We start from the raw sequence: 16,844 nt of genomic DNA, 5'->3' as shown, positions 1-16,844 counted from the left end.
CTCCCTAAGACGTGCACTACCTTCGGGGTTCTGAGTTGCTATCCAAGACGTTGCTGACGGAGGCTGTATTTCCCCACAGAATCCCTCTTGGGGGGTCAGGGTCAAACCCCAAACAGTCCCCAGAGTGAGCTCTCCAGCCGTGGTTTGACCAGTTTCTGGCTTCAGCAAGTCAAGAGGATGCCTCATTGCTGAGCAGAGCCCCCGGCTTGGTGCTGGGAGGGATACAGGCACAACTTGAGCTCTTCAGCTGTCTGACCTCACTGCCCACTGCTCTCCCTCTTGCTCATGCCACTGGGCCACACCAGCCTCTTGCTCTTCTCTGAAAAGGCTAGGCATAGTCCTACCTCAGGGCCTTAGCACTTGCTGTTCCCTCTCTCTCAACCATTTTTGCTCCAAATATCCACAGGCCTCACTCCCTCTCCTCCTTCAGATCTTACTTAAAAGTCACTATACAGGGGAGCTGTCTCTGGCCACACTCTATAAAATAGCACAGCAACTCCCATCACCACTGCGATTCCCTGTCTCCCTCACCTCGCTTAGTTTTCTCTACAGCATTTATCCCCCATCTAGCACACTACATATTTCACCAGTTTTGTTTATTATTTCCCTCCCCCTATCAGAATGTGAGCTCCAAAAGGGCAGGGATTTTTATCTGTCCTGCTGTGTTCCCAGTGCCTGGCACATAGTAAACATTCAAATGTTGATTGATTGATTGAATGAATGAATGAATGAATACAAATAAGCATCAGGTTAAGGTCCACCCCACAATGGACTTTTCCATCAATCAGGCACAGGAGACATACATAGGCTTGCCCCAAGCTGAGCAACCCAAGGCCATTCTTGGTAAGAGTTACAGGAGAGGTTAAAACAATAAACTTTGCAAAAATTCACAGACAGAAAACATTGTAAGATGAGAAGTCTTGGAAGCTTCTGGGAGGTGGCAGAAACTAAGCAAAACCATGAAGGATGACCAAGATAATAATAACAACAGCTGCCATCTATTGAACAACAGTCATGTCCCCAGCACTATGTGGAGTGACAACCAAATGGGCTGAGTGTTGTTATTATTACTACTATTATTCTCATTTTACAGATTAGAAAGTTGAGGCCCATGGCAGGGAAGAAATTTGAACAAGTGAAACAAGGTAGTAAGGGCTTCAGAGCCTGAGCCCATGTATCAGGGGAGTCGGTGCTCTGCCCCCATCCTCTTGCCCTCAACTTCCAACTGCTGCCACCTGAGGCCCTCTCTGGGGCTAGCTCCAGTTGCCAGAGCCTAGTTCAGCCTGAGCAAGCAGCAGGCTGAAAGTGCCTGGGAAATAAACTGCTCCCTGCTCCCAACCACAGTGCCATGCTAGCCGCCATCCTTGAGGACAGGATGTAGAACCCCTAGCAGCTGGAGCTTCTGAAGGACCAGGCTTTTAAAAGTGCCTCCGGACATGAGTTCAAGGGGAATAAAAATTTGAATCCCAAAATAGAGGCCAGACCTTGCTAGGGGTCCATTCTAGGTAGCAAGAGGTTTGTTATCTGATCCCAAATACCAGCTCCAACCACATCACATGTTAATGGAGGGGCTCTGGGGGAAGGTCAGAGTGGGCAGATGACCAGGGTTTAATCCAGACCCTTGAAGTTTTATCAGGGACCCACGTGATGTGCTTCCTAGTCTCCCAGCCTCTCGGGAAGCTCTCGGGAGACAAAGCCACTATAAAGCTGCAGGGCCCCAGCCTTCCAAGGGAAGGCCCACTGTGCATATGCCTTTTGGGCTGACTTCCTTTCTTAAGCCCAGGGCAGTGCTCTCAGCGTTCCATACCCTAGCACAGCCACAGATCAGGGACGAGACTCCCATGGGCGCGTGCAGCAGAGGGAGAAATACAGCCGCGGAGACCAGAGTCTGAGGGAGGGCAGAGGGTGTAGAGAAAAACCCAGTGCAGCTAGTTTTGATATGTGTGGATGCCTCCAGCTGAGGGCAGGGAAAAAAGAGAAGTACTCCTACCTAGCAACCTAACCTTTGTGGGGTGGGTAATCCATCAAATCTGCAGGGACCACAGTGGAACCATCACGGGCTTTCATCACTGCAGAGATCTGGGTTCAAACCCTGGCTTTCACCGTTCATGGCCATGTGATGCAGGGCAAGATGCTGCACCTCCCTGAGCCCCTGCTTCTTTGGCTGTGCAACAGGGGTGATGCTCAGGGTGGCAGTGGGGATTAAAGAAGACGGTGGATGAGAAGCCCTAGCCCCGTGCCTGCACCTAGAAGGGCTCTACTCACACATTCTCTGACTCAACTTCCCCACTATCCCTGCCCAGGAGCTGCCACATCCAGCAATCATGGGGAAAATGAGGCTGCTTTTCTCCAGTTGCCAATGAGCGATGACTAAAGTAAATAATTAACCCCGGCTTGAAACCGAAGTCCAGACATTGTCCTATTACAGGCCTTAACTCTGCGAGAGAAGGATCAGTTTGCCACGCCACCGGGGCTTAGACCAGCAGAAATCCCTGGGCAGCCACCTCTGGAAGCCCTACCCTCACTGACAAGTGACCGTGTCCCTTCCGGGTGCCAGGCCCTGTGCTGAGAGCCCGATGAATTCTGCCCAGGAGGCAGAATTCAGGAAAGAGTTTCGCTCTCTCGGAGCCCCACTGCCAGCACCATGCCAGGCCAGCCAGGCCTCCCTCTCTGTTGCTACAAAGAGAAATTCTCCCACACAGGCAAGGCCCTTAAAATAGCCCTTTGGGTCTGGGCCATCAGGAAATGGAATAAAGCTGGGTCAGAATGGGGCCTACCATGAAAGAGTTTACAAAGCAGCCGCTTCAAACAGCAGAGACAATCCCTTCACGCTCAGAACCCTTAGGTGGGCAAAGCCAGCAAGGCAGGCTCTCTCCACAAAGAACACTATTCCCCAGGAGGACAATGCGCTGGGCCGGCAGAAGCTCCCCAACCCCCAACCTGGGGCAGCCCAGGAGAGGGACCAATGTGCAAGTCACAGTGACAGTGTGAAACAGGCACCGCCTGGGGGTAGGGGCCCAAACACACCTGGCTTTGTGCTTGACTAACAATGCAACCTCAACTTTCTGAACCTCAGTCTCCATATGCGTAAAATGGGGTTAAAAATGCATACCTTCAGGGCTGTGTCAGGACCAGAGATTATAAGCAAGAGGCCTGGCAGTGCCTGGCACAAAATAGGGATTCAATACGTGGTAGCTGTTATGATGACGGTGCCCATGTAATAGAGGTCAAGGTCTCCTTTGTTACTGAGTGAGAATAGTCCTGGAAAAAGGAAAACAGCCAGGGCTCTCTACTGGGGACCACGCAGTGATAGGCAGAAATACAGACTGGCCCACACCCACGCCATCCCTGACCCTGCAAGTTCACTATCAGCATTGGGCAGCACCCCACCCCCACTCCCTGAGTGATCAATTTCTGTCAGGTCTGGTTCACACTCCAGGGAGTCCAGAGACAGACCGGAGGGCCCAAAACGTCCCACTGCATAATTTATGCTGCACTGACACACACAGAGGAAAGAATCCTGCCCCAACCCTACCGCGCGCCTCCACCCAGGCCTAGGGAGGGTGGCTTCCTCACAGGCAAAGGGAAATGACAGCAAAGGGCCAGAGAAAGCAGCCGAGGGAGGGGCAGAAAGCACAGCTGTTTCCCCTTTGCTAGCTCAGCCCCCTGGATGTCACTTCCTCCCCTCAGGTAACAGCCGGGAGAGATGGGACTGGAAATAGCTCTGTCTCTTCCATTCACAAAAGTGATAGGCTTGGAAAGAAGCAAAGCGTAGTTCCCAGAGGTGGTTTTCTAGAAAAACATCTTCACTGAGGGCCTAAAGTGGTCCTGAGTCAACCCTGGCTATAGGCTTCTCAGGGGAGGTAGTATGGCAAGGAAACCTTGTTTAAAAATTCCCTGGCATCAGGAAAAGCTTCTTTTTGTAAAGCATCCCCTTCACAAACGATTAAGAAACCAGACTGAGGGACCTAGGACCCCTTCACGTAGCTATTTTCTCTGGGCTCAGCGTTTTCCAAAGCAGCTTTCCTATACACCCTCCCCTCTACAAGGCAGAAAGGAAGCAGTCAGCCCATTTACTAGATGGGCAAATGGAGATCAAGTGGGGAAGGTGACATGTGGAAGGTCTCACATCTTGAGAAGCCAACCAGCCAGGCCTCAGGTGGAATCTCCTTGGGGCCCAGTCTCCCCAGGTGTGGCATGTGATGGAGGGCTGGCTGCGAGGCTTCTATGGGGACAAGGCCAGCTTTGGAGTCAGCAGGCCTGGGTCATTGCAGGCGCCTCTCCACACGCAGCTTCTTAGCTGTGTGGTGTCTGGCAACTCCCTTAAGCTCTCTGGGCCTCAGCGTCCTCACGTGCACGACATAGATGCCAGCAGTAACTACACGCTTCGGCGGGCTGCTTTGAGAGTTTCCGTGTAAAACTCAGCACGTAGAAAGCATTCAGAACTGTCAGCTGTTATTTTTATTATTACATTTTCCCTAAAGAATCAGGCTTACTGGAATATCTGGCAGCGGGGTGAGGGTTAAATAAATGAAGAGGTAGTTTGAAGCACTGTCTTTATAACTAAAACAGGTTCAGAGAGATGCTGAAATAGAAGACAACGTTGGCCTGAAAGTTTCAGGTAACACTGAGACTTCATCCGGGGCTCCCAGCAAGCTGTTTAGTATTAGCCTCCAGACCCTCCAAGGACAGGGTCTCCTCTCTCTTGCCACTGGGGTGCTTCAGCAGCAGCGCTGCGGTTGGGGATGGAAATGACTGCACCGTGACCTCAGGCCCTGCCGGCGGGGCCCTCCACGGATGCGGGCCAAAGCAGCTGACGCCTCACTCCTTGCCATTCCCCTCCCCCTCCTCCACCCTCCCTCCCCAAGACCTCTGGGGTGCAATCAACTTTTATGAGGCAGCCTGACCCCTCGGAGTAAGAGCTATAAACAGAGAGGGGCTGGGCTCGGCCTGCAGCTAAAGAGTCCCCAGTGCAAATGGGCTTTGTGACCACCTAGAGGGGTGGGATAGGGAGGGTGGGAGGGAGGGAGACGCAAGAGGGAAGAGATATGGGAACATATGTATATGTATAACTGATTCACTTTGTTATAAAGCAGAAACTAACACACCATTGTAAAGCAATTATACTCCAATGAAGATGTTAAAAAAAAAAAAAGAGTCCCCAATGCAGAGCTACAGAAACGGTTCCATGTAGCTCTGTTCCCACCACGGCTGCAACAACAATCCTAGAGCCAGCTCTGGGGCCCACCAGAAGGGACCCACAGTGACAAGCAGCCCCCCTTCCCCTGCGATCCTTGGCAGGAGCAGAAGTGCGGAGGTGTAACAATAAACTCTGAATTCCCTCGGCTGGCACGTGAGACCCTCAGAAGCCGGCCCACCCTTCCTCCCCATCCTTCTGCCCCACCTGGGTTTTGTCAGCGTTTTCTTTGCACGTCCCGCCTCCGGCACCTTTGCTTTTCCCTTTCTTGGAATGCCCTTCTCCTCTTTTTCCCACCTAAATCCTACTCTTTCCCATCCAAATCCTAATTACTCCTCAAGGCCTAGCATGAAGCCTGCCTTCGCCAGCCAGTCTTCCCTGAAAACTCCAGTTCACAGAGAGCCCCCCCTTCTGAAGCTTTAGGACTTAATCAGTATTAGAACAAATCCCTATGTTGCACCTAATATGTGCCAGGTACTGTTCTAAGGTCTTGACATTTATTAACTCATTTACCCTTCGGCACAACCCTTTGAGCTAGGTCCTATTTTCCCCTCATTTTGTTTTGTTTGTTTTTAACAGACGAGGAAACTGAGGCACAGAGAGAGAAGTAACTTGCACCGGGTCCCACGTAGTAAGTGGTAGAGACAGGATTCTGGCCCAGGGATACCAGAGCCCAGGGTCTCTCCAACAACACAGCCTTCCAGATACACGTCATCCTCTCAGGAGGTGCTGCCCGGACTCCTCAGTTATTTTCATGCCCCTCTCTCACTGACCCAGCTCTAATGGGGAAGAAAGTGACAAGCTCACAGACTCGGGTGTCAGAGGCCAGGGTAAGAATCCCAGCCTTGCCACTGAATTACTCCGAGTGAGAGTCACATAAACTCTCTGGGCCTCAATTTCCACACCTGTAAAGTGGGGATAAAAACACCTACCTACTTCATGGGATTGCTATGACGCTTAAGTAAAATCCCCTCTGAAGGGTCTCTTCTGCACTGCCTGGCACACAGTAGGTACTCACAGATGGGTTCTTCGCCTTCTCCCTGCACCTCGACATCCTCGCTGGACTCTGCTCAGCACCTGCTGCTGATGTGACCTGCCTGGAGGTTACTCGGGGGCATGAGAGGGGCTTTCTTGTGGCTCACCGTCCCCCCTCCCCCGTCCCCCCTCCCCCTCCCCGTCTCCTCCCCCTCCCCCAGTCTCCCCTCCCCCTCCCCTCCCCCAGTCCCCCCTTCCCCCCCTGACTCCACTACAGGTAGCAGCAGCCCGGCCCGGGCAAGAAGTCACTCACAGCTCTGGGAATCGCCACTTCAAACGCTCATCACTCTCCTGGACTCTTGCATTATTTTTGGCAATGGCCATGGCAGAGAGCACCTCTGGCCCTGGCTCAGAACCTCTTTCCAAAGCCAGTATCTCCACCTCGTTTCCCACACACACCCCTTGTCCTTCCTTCTCCCTGGCTCCCTGTCCTAACCCATGATCCCTTTCCTGGATTCTCAGAACTCAAAAGAAGTGTGACTACCGTATGTATAACTCTATTATTTGTTTTATTTTATTTAATAAAGAGGCAAAAGAGAACAGAGTTGCCTGTTAGACTTTTTCTGGCCAAGAAATAGTCTGGTCAGTGACTCAGGCTGAGGAAATCAGAAGGCAATTTCCAGGGACCGCTGTGCAAACCCCCAAGTCAGAAGTCCTAACAACACTGCTCTAATTCACTGTCTCCATTGGCGATTAACTCATGCTGGCCTCGGAATATCTCTTTGGAAAATGCAGCAGCTGGCGCTTATATTTCTGGAGCTGGAACCGGTCTCCTATGACATCAAATAGGTTTATTTTTCCCTTCCCTTCGCCTCCCCTCTGCCTGCCACCACACATGGTGATTCCAATCCTGATTTGTCCCCCCAAACCCTCACTTGGCTCTAAAGAGGGCCATGATAAATGGCTGGCTGTGCTCCCTCTTCCAACAGCCTTGAAGGATGTGGTCGGTTGTTCAATAAGCAGGAATCCTTGTCAGACCTGTGAATCACCCCTAGATCACTTCCCTCCTTGGAGAAGAAGAAACTGTTCTTGCGTGTGAGAGGCAGACAGAGACAGAGAGAAAGAAAGCAGGCAAGAGTGCTAACCCATGTGTGGCACTGACCTTGGGATACTATTTGACCTTGCCCTTACCTGCAGCACCTCTCTACTCTTCTCCCCCAACACATGTTCCTTCCCTTCTCCTTCCCAGCCTACCAGGAAGCCATCACTAGGGCAGCTCCAGGAAGCTCTCCAGGTCTGAACAGCTGCTCCTTGTTTATGTGTTTCTCTCGTATGTTGGGTGTTTTCCACGAGGCATGTAGCCCACTTTCCCATCAGACTATGAACAGCTGGGCCTTCCTTTTTTGCCTTAGTCTTTCCTTCTCTCACAGCTTCACCTATTAGATCCTAAATGTACTCAAGTGTTTTGGTGATAAGGAGCACCACATGGAAGCTAGTATATGTTGAGTACCCATGATGGAGGCCAGGTACTAAGTAGAAGCTTTGCCCAAAATTATCTCAATTTCCCCAAATCCCTGCGACGTTACAGGTGAGGAAACTGAGACCCACAGTGACTGGCTGCAGGTTGCACACCTAGGAAGAGTCAGAGGTGGGATTCAAACCCTGATCTGCCCACCACCACTCATTCCACAGTGGGACTGGCCTGAGAAGATCCTTTCCGTACTGCAGCTGCACACCCTTCCTCTCATGGGGCTGGATCCACAGTCTAAGGGCTTAAGAAAAAATGAGGGGCAGAGAAAAGAATGGGTCTGGGGCCAATTCCTAAAAATGTAGCTCCCAGGACCAAGACCAAAATCTGCAATGCTCTAAACACACAGGAGAATGTATTATTTCTACAGGGTGGCTCCTTCATCTATCACCTCAAGCATCACTGGGGAGCACATATCATCTTGGATTTGTTCCACTCCTCCTGCCTCACAGTGACCTCCTCCATCACCCGTCACACACTCACCTCCAGGACACAAGGTGAACGTCCCACACAGCGAGCCAGTCCTCAAATACCACGTGGCATTGCTCTCTCATCATGTAAACCTGAGCCTGGTCTCCCCAACCAGACTCCAGTGGAGGAGAAGGGCCTCACTGTAGGTTCATAGCTTCCTCTGGAGGTAAAGTGACCTGAGTTGACCCAGATCTGCCTTGTACTAACTGGGAGACCTTGAGCAACCTCTAATCTCTCAGTTCACCCATCTGTATAAAGGAATCAAAGACATTCGATGAACTGTAGGAATTACATGAAATCATGCACGTTAAGCATTTGGCACCATTGATGGTAACTGCTAACACTGGCTATTATTTGCATTCCCTGAAGAGTCCTGTAGAGGATCAGAACATTCATGACTGGTATTTGTCTGAAATAAACAATCAGGAAAGGAAAAGACTGTGAAAGCACAACGCCTCCCAAATCCAAACAAGTAATTTCTTGTTTGTTTTAGATGCACGAGCTCCTCTCCAACACCAAATGACTTGACATACACCTACACATGCTTGTGGGTACAAAGGATTATGGGAACTGGAACTCACATCCTTATGGAAAGTTTTCAAAGCTATCTGCAGTTTGCAACCAGCATCATCAGGATCATTTGAAAGACAAGTGGTCTGAGGCCAAAGACAGTTTACCTAAAGGTCTCCCCAGGGGCAGCTCATAAAAGCTAAGAGAGGAGCCCAACTCCATGCAGGGAGCCTGGCCTAAGCAGCAGCTGCCCATCTTCCCCAAACCCACCCCAAGCAGGGGCTTGACAGAGGGGAAGGAAGCCAAGGGCTGACAGCACCACTCAAATGATGGAGGTCACTTGCCTGCCTTTCATAAACAGACCAAAACACAAGACCCTCAGTGTCCAGGCAGCTCCCCCTCATCACGGGGACAAGCATGCCTTTGGCTGGATGTCCTGAGAAGACCTTTGCAGTATGTTCCCAGCATTCTGGGGCCAGCAGGGCCCCTCCTGCTTGGGCCCAAGGCCTCTCATCAGCTAGCTCCAGCTAACGTGCACGTCCCATAAAGCTGCTCTGCTCTGCAATTTGCCAAACCGCAGACTCAGAATTCACCATCAGTGGAGGAAAGGCGGGAAGAAGGCATGCTTCTGCAGCATAGAGGGCTTCCAGAACATACGTGACTTGGGTGCAGTGTGTCCTGCCAGCTACCCACACCAGCACACCTTGCCCAGAACACCTGACCTTCTGGTGTGTGGTGTCCGCCACGTAAAGGCCAAGAGAGGAGGCGATCCTAAACTTCAGAGGCACAGCCTCCCCAGCATGCTCCTCCTGCCCTGTTGGCCCTGCCGATACCTTCTATTATTGGCTCCCTCTCCTTATGTTATGCACTGATGCCCCGAATGTGCAGGAAACTCTTGCTATCACCAGATATTTGGGCTCGTCAACTCCAACCAGCCTTTTACGGTATTTCGATGAACCCAACCCATGACATGGGCAGAAGGCCAGTTAGACCCAGGTGCTGTGACTAGCTGTGTCACAAGTGACTTTACCCCATCTGGTTCTCAGTTTCCTCATCGGTTAAAATTAGGGGGTGGAGCCTCATGAGTCCTCAGGTCCCTGCCAGCTCCACAATTCCATAACACACAATACTCTCTCCTTTAACTGTTTTCCACAACCTGGGTTCAGGGCTCTGTATGGCCCCATCTGCTCAGTGACATCACTCCCGGCCCCAAACATAATGTCATTGATTCTTACACGGGAAGTGGAGACGTCCCAGAAAAGGGGACGTCCATAAAAAGGGAGGAAATGATCATTTCGAGGGAATTGGACAGGACTTCTTTTGTATTTTTCACACAGAACAAGTTATTATCAATCTTAAAACCCCAAACCTTTCTTCCTTCTTGCCAGACCATTAATAGCTGCTTTTCAAAAGTGCTTTCTTAGTCAGAATCACGCCAAGCTACCATTTAATGAGTGCTTGTTTTGTGCCAGGAACTGTGCTAAGTGCTTTGCAAGTATGATCTCATTTAATTCTCCAGACAACCCTATGAAGTAGATACTATTATTATACTCACTTTAAAAATGAGGAAATTGAGGCCCACGGAGGTTAAATAATTTGCCCAAAGTTGCATAGCTAGTCAGTATCTGAGCCAGGCTTTGAACAAGAGCCTGTAACTCAGAGCCTCAGCACTAACCACCTCTCAATACTGTCTGCAGCGGGCCCCCGGTCGCTTTAGCAGCGCTCCTGACCAGGAGTGCATCCTACATCTGTAATCTTGGACATCGTTGGTCAAAGCTAAGTTTGATGTTTCACCTAAAATCCAGAGCCGGCACCTGCCTGGGTCTCAGAACAGAGTGCCATCTGTTGAAAGCAGTGCCTACCTTAACTGAGGACTAGAAAAGAACCCCTAAAACTTAGCCTGCAACATTTGAGAAAAGAACTTAGGAAGGCTGTCTTCGTAATAAGTGCTGGGATATGCAAATGGACATCTGTCCCCAGGGGAGGGTGACCACATGGTGACCCAAGTCCTCCAAAAAGAGCTTTCTTGAAATGGCAGGGCAAGATGCTTGCTGAGCCAGTAACACAAAAGGAACAGCTCTCCCACCAGCACCCACGTCTCTGTCCCGTCAGGAACCAGACTCCTTGGTTTACCTCCTCCCCAACCTGAGCCCAGGCCCATTTATTCTACTATAAAGAAACCCAAAGATCAGAGCTATTGCGGATAAAGACAGAAAGAGTAGCCTGAGGCTGACATTTGCACAAATCCCAGTCCCCTTCCAACAAGGAAATAAAAGGAATTTCAGAGATCAATGTGCTGTCCAGGGCAGCAACCAACAGCCTGTTTTAATTGTTAAAATGAATGCTTTGAGCATTCTAAATGCTCCTTTAAATGACTAATTTGCAAATAAGATGCAGTCCTCCAGCTTTGGATGCCCTGCTGTCTGTCTCTCCTATCTCAAGAACAGGAGCAAAGCCGCTAGGACTGGCATTCTCAGGCATCAAGGACACAGTTTACTTCCTAAGGTGGGAAGGATGGGAAGACAGGAGGGGCTGAGATGAAAGGGGGACGCGTCCCACAGGCCAGGAGCTCGGCTCAATCAACCTTAGCCCCTTCTCATTAAGTTTGGAGAAGGAAGGGGGAGGGGCAGCGGGCTGTTCCTCGGAGACCACAGCAAACATTTGCCTCCTCGTGTCTGGAGATGGAGCATCTCTTAAGAGGAAATGAACCCAGTTAAGGGTCATGTCCAGAGGAGGGATAAAAGGAAAAGCCACAATTCTCCTCACACCGACGGACACAAGGACTTTAAGAAGGAAATCAAAGCTCAGGGCTGAAGGTGGAGGTGGGGCAGGGGTGCGGCGTCATCCCTCTGCCCCCAGACCCAGGCCTATGGAGGCAGAGAACGGAGCAAAAGTGGGAGGCTCGCGTGAGGCTTCCTTCCCCAGGTCAAGCCTCTGAAAGCATCTCGGTCTGTGTGAGCGTGAGCGACCCGAGTCCCCAGGGAGGGCCGGGAAGATGCTCTTTCCCAACGGAGCTTCCCAGCGAGGGTTTGACGAACGCTTCCCCCACCATCCTTCAAAGCTTAGGCGGACAGATGACTTCACCGTTGTAACAGACAAGGGCAGCCACTTGCCAATTCCAATGCCAAAAAAAGAAAACGGGCGTGGGGGGAGTGGAGGAAGGTCAGAAAAGGCTTCCCTGGAGATCACAGCCCTGCGAAGAAACTCCACCGCCGAGGGCTGCCCTGTGGGCACTTAGCCCCGGGACTCAACAGCGCGGGTAGGGCAAGGGGCCACCCAGGGCCCTCGGGGGTTCCTGGCCAGCCCCCCCGCGGGGGTCTTAGGGGCGATACTCACATAGTGCTTGGAGGGGTTCCTCCGTTTCTCCACGTCCACCACGGTGGCATCTTGCACGCAGTAGGCGAGCATCTTCCCCCACAAAGCGAGTGGCGCCCCCCGGCGGCGTCACCTTCTCATCCTGGTCGAGCTCCGGCTCCTTCACCCGCTTCCCAGGTCCCCGGCCCCCCCGCCACCCCGGTCCGGCGCGCCGCTGCCCGGGCTCCCGGCGCCCTCAGGTACGGCCGCGGAGCGGGGACGGTCCGGAGGGGACGCGGACTCCGTGCGCCCGGGCGGCTCCCCGTGGGCCTGCCGCGCGCCCCTTCCCTCCAGCGCCGCCTCCGCCGCTCTCCGGCTCGCCCGCCAGCTCTCTCCGCCGCCCGGTGGGTCCGGCGGGAACTGGCGGAGCAGAGGAGGGGCGGGGGTGTGTCCCGCCGGCGAGGGGACGGGGCGGGGGCCCCGGAGCCTGCTGTCAGCGCGCTGGGGAGGGGCCGGCGGCGCCCCTTCGCCGCGCTCCGGCTCTGAGGGGCTCGGCGCTGGCGGAGGCTGTGGGCGCAGGAGGCGGAGGCAGGGCCGGGCCGGGAAGGGAAGGGAAGGGAAGGGAAGGGAAAGAGGGGAAGCGCGCTGGGAGGGGCTCCGGGCCCGGGGCGACGGGGAGGGGGCTGCAGCCCGGCCGGAGCGCCAAGAGCTCGGCCAGCGGCCTGGCGCGGCGCTGGGCCGCTTCGCCGGGCACGGAAACTAAGGCTGGCTTCGGAAGGGGGAGGGGCGGGGGGAAGTGAACCCAGCGCGCCCTCACCCTGGCTTTCCGTCTTGGAGCGGATTTGTGCCTTCTGTCCCCACCTTTACGGCCCCCTCCCACTCCTATCCCCCAGATCTCTTTAATGAAAAGTAGTTTATTACCCCGCTGTTACGGCCCAGGCCCACCGAGCAGGAGACAGGAATGGGCAAAGAGCCGGCATTAAATCCTTCAAGCCAGAGCCTTATCTTTTGATAAACCACCTGCCCCCCTGCGGGTTACAAAGGGTAAATCCTCCCCGGAAATGTGATCGATCCGCTGCCTGAGTCGTTTATCGATCTGGGTCTGGGTAACCAACCTGTGATATCATTTACCAGTGAGGTTTCAAGATTGTAACACCACTGCCTTAAGCCTAGGGCTTCCCTGGGACCCTCCCCAGGCAGGCTAGGAGGGAAGGGAGCACACAATGGTGAGAAAATCCACCACTGGGTTGGGGACTGTCTCATCACTGGCCCAGGCTCTGGCTTTCTCACCACCTGTCCCTCTGATATGGAAAACCGACTTTCCAAGCCACTTGTCTGTCCCTGGACTTGGAACACAGTTACTATTTAATTCAATTTACACCCCCTCATCTATTTCAACGTATTTTCCATTCTAATTTCAAATATTTAAAGAAGTACTGTTTTCACAATTAATCCTATTGTTTCACAGTCACAATAAGCTTTGTGACTGTGGACCAACGTGAAGCATGTGAAATGGAGGCCAAGAGTTTTACAATCTAATTGTGTTAATACTTTTTTTCTCTGCACTGTCAGAACCCATGTAGCTATCTAAGGCTGTTCACACATTTGCCTGGTACAGAGTACCATACTAACCCCTCCAACTTTCTTGGAGAAGGATGCTAGAACACCAAATGCTGCTGCTATCTAAATATTTGACCTGCCGCAAATCACTTAATACCATAGGCATTAGAATCACCTTAAAGTTCTCTGTGAAATGTGGGTGCTGAACTAGATGGTCTTTTAAGATTCCTCCCTATAGGGGCTTCCGTGGTGGTGCAGTGGTTAAGAATACACCTGCCAAAGGAGGGGACACAGGTTCGAGCCCTGGTCCGGGAAGATCCCACATGCTGCGGAGCAACTAAGCCCATGCGCCACAATTACTGAGCCCTCGTGCCACGACTACTGAAGCCTGTGTGCCTAGAGCCCACGCTTCACAACAAGAGAAGCCCACGCACCGCAACCAAGAGTAGCCCCCGCTCACTGCAACTAGAGAAAGCCGGCCCGTGGCAACAAAGACCCAACGCCGCCAAAAATAAATAAAATAAATAAAAATTTATTAAAAAAAAAAAGATTCCTCCCTACATACATTCCAAACTCCTAGCAGTAGTTACTCCTGTTGGAGACAATTTTGAGTTCTTTGTTTTTCATAATTAGCATGTATGGATATTGACATTTAAAAAATATTTTAAAAATTTTCTTCTCTAAAACTCTAGAATTTTAGGCTTGATTGAGCACCTAATCTATGCTCATTTACAAGGCTTTAAGGAACAGAAGAGAGAGAGAATTCAGTTGATGTGGACCTGAAAACTGAATCCAATTGACAAATGCTTGTCTCTTCCCTTCCAGAAGAGAGTACAGTTGAGAAACAGAGACACCATTAAGACTGTATCTAATAAAATAGGCATTAGGATTCCAGAAAAATGGAGGCCTGGAGTAATCCAGGAGAACTTCCTGGAGGAGGCTGTCCCTCTGCTAGGGACTGGAGGATGGGCTGAGTGGAGTACCTTGGAACACTCTGCCTCCTCTGAACTCCTCCAAGCCAGGTGCTTTTGCCCTGAGCTGCTTTGACTTGTGTGTATTTGTCCATAACACAGTTCCTCTCCCCTGAGAGCACCTGGTACACAAGGACTGGCTTAAGTTATCTTATACTTCTTTGCACTCCTCATATAGCAAATACCGTACCTTATCCACAGTAGTAGTCACTCACTGTATGAGAATCTGTTGAATGAATGATCGGGGGAAAAGAAAAGGTGGAGTGAGGACACTGAAGCCTGAACCTGCAGGTGACAGGCAGAGGGCCAGGAGGACAGTGTCCACCTGGGGAAGAGTCAGGCAAGGGGGTGAGACACAGGAAAAGGAAATAAGGAGAAGGATGGGTGTTGGGGGTCCAGACTGTGAGAGATCTTGACACTAGGCACAGGGCTTCTCTATCAGAGAAGATTACAGAAAACCATTGTCCTGGGAGAAGATGATCTGAGAGTGATGCTCAGTGATGCGAAAAGGAGGAGACAGGGCATCACTGCCTTGAGCAAGGCCTGTTCCTCGTGGGAGTAGGAGGAAGACCTGGATAGACCCTCAGCACTGAGCTCCTCAGGGAAGGGCTGGGCTGTGGGAATCTGGGAGCACCTTTGGTGAAAAATCAAGACAGGCTGTGGGTTCATGGCAAGAAGATTCCTAATGGCACTCGCCCACTCTTCCTCTGTGGGCTGCAAGGTGTTCTGGAAGTGCTAATTAAGCCGGAGAAACCCCTGGTGAGGGGAGCCGGGGTTTAGCTGTTGGAGAGAAAGAAGAGGAAGGGGGTTGGCTTGCACTGGGTCACCTTATGAGTCAGAGCACTCGCCCAATAGGCACCGGTGGTTTCCCACTCACCCTCCTTCTTCTGGATCAGGATCTGAACATGGACCTGAGGATAAGAGATCCGGAGGAGAGAGGGAGGGTGATTGCCTACAAGCTGATGGCCTTCTTCTGGTCTAAGAAACCCCAGACAACCTGACATCTCCTAAATTCAGGGTCTTGAAGCACAACTCGAGGATCCCCAACTTCCCCTGCGCTCCCGAATTACCTCAGTTGGAGGGAGCAACCGAGCACCAGCCCCCACCCAACCCCATGGTGCCAAGGTGTCTGGGAATTAGTTGGGTAGAAGTTATTAATACCTATGGGAGAAAGTCTCCTTTCTCTCCTGGGGCCATGTAGCCAAGAGACTTTAAGTATAAAATGGTACAGGCTCTCCCTTCTTCCCTGGGTACATTTCAACCTCATGCAGATTTCCTTCCCAACAGTGCCTTAGGCATGCCTTTCTGCTCTACACACATTTACTGAGTGCCTCACATGTGCCTGGCACTTTCCCAGCAATGACTGAAACTGGCTGAAGGCTCCTTGGAGACACGACTGTGTCTCATTTGTTCAGTACCCAGCATGCCTGGCACATAGTAGGTACATTGGGTGGCCTATATTGAAAACATCTGATCAAGGAGCTAGTAGTGCTGGAGAGGATTAGGTAAACCCCTATTTTGCCACCTCCATCCATGAATTGCAGGCGACTCTAATCCAAGGACACTGTGTTAGTTCGAATGACAAAATATAATTGCAATTTTTTTTTAAGTTTAGGATAAATAAGGGAAAGAGGACCTAAAATAAAGATGCAAACTGACTGATACCTGGAAATCTGATTTTTCAAAAACAGAGAATTGTAGCATACTTAGAACCATAGAATTTTCCAACTGGAAGGGACCAGAGAGGTTATTTATTACTTAATTTTACAGAGGAGCAAACCGAGGCCAAGAGAAACTAAGCAAGCTGCCCAATGCCACACAGCTAGGGAGTCCTAGACTTGCCATCTTTGTCCTCCACTACTTGTATGAGCCTATTCCCACATGAGAAGAGTTCATTTAAAGAGCATTACAGATACCTGCAGATCCAGAATGTTGCTCTCCATTGACCCTCAGAGTCCCTTGTTCCAATTCTCCATTCACATAAGCATCACAGGCTGCCTACAAACAACCCCCCACCCCACCCAGGCAGGATGCTCCTCAAGGGCAGGGACCGCGTGTGTCTCCACAGTCCCTCTGTGCACATGCAAATCCTATCAGCTCCCATATGCAGAGCCCACCTCACCTCCTCTCCCATGTAGTCTTCATGACCACCTCAAAGACAACAGCATACAGGAAAGCAGTGAAAACAGATTACTAAACATTCATTTGGTTACTAATCATACATTGCCCTATGACAGTTCAGCCGCTACTGTATTGAACGCTTATTTACATCTTTATTGTTTTTTTAACTTTGCTGTGCTTAGGTTGTGCCTTCTAAACCAGTAAGAAGCTGGTGAAG

General features: G+C 51.4%; 1 protein-coding gene across 3 annotated transcripts in view; it reads right to left on the bottom strand.

Annotated features, from left to right (window-relative positions):
• Nucleotides 1-12,134, bottom strand: part of SH3PXD2A (SH3 and PX domains 2A) — a 234,468-nt gene extending 222,334 nt beyond the window's left edge. For all 3 annotated transcript variants that reach the window (XM_061198315.1, XM_061198218.1, XM_061198261.1), the window contains exon 1: nucleotides 12,018-12,134. In XM_061198315.1, coding sequence (XP_061054298.1) covers nucleotides 12,018-12,089 — 72 coding nt within the window. In that variant the 5' untranslated portion in view covers nucleotides 12,090-12,134. The remainder of the gene's footprint in view (nucleotides 1-12,017) is intronic.
• Nucleotides 12,135-16,844: the final 4,710 nt, after the last annotated feature.

The sequence above is a fragment of the Eubalaena glacialis genome, chromosome 1 (genome assembly GCF_028564815.1).
Source record: "Eubalaena glacialis isolate mEubGla1 chromosome 1, mEubGla1.1.hap2.+ XY, whole genome shotgun sequence".
NCBI classification, from domain to species: domain Eukaryota; kingdom Metazoa; phylum Chordata; class Mammalia; order Artiodactyla; family Balaenidae; genus Eubalaena; species Eubalaena glacialis.
This window is presented reverse-complemented; position numbering and strand designations above follow the sequence as displayed.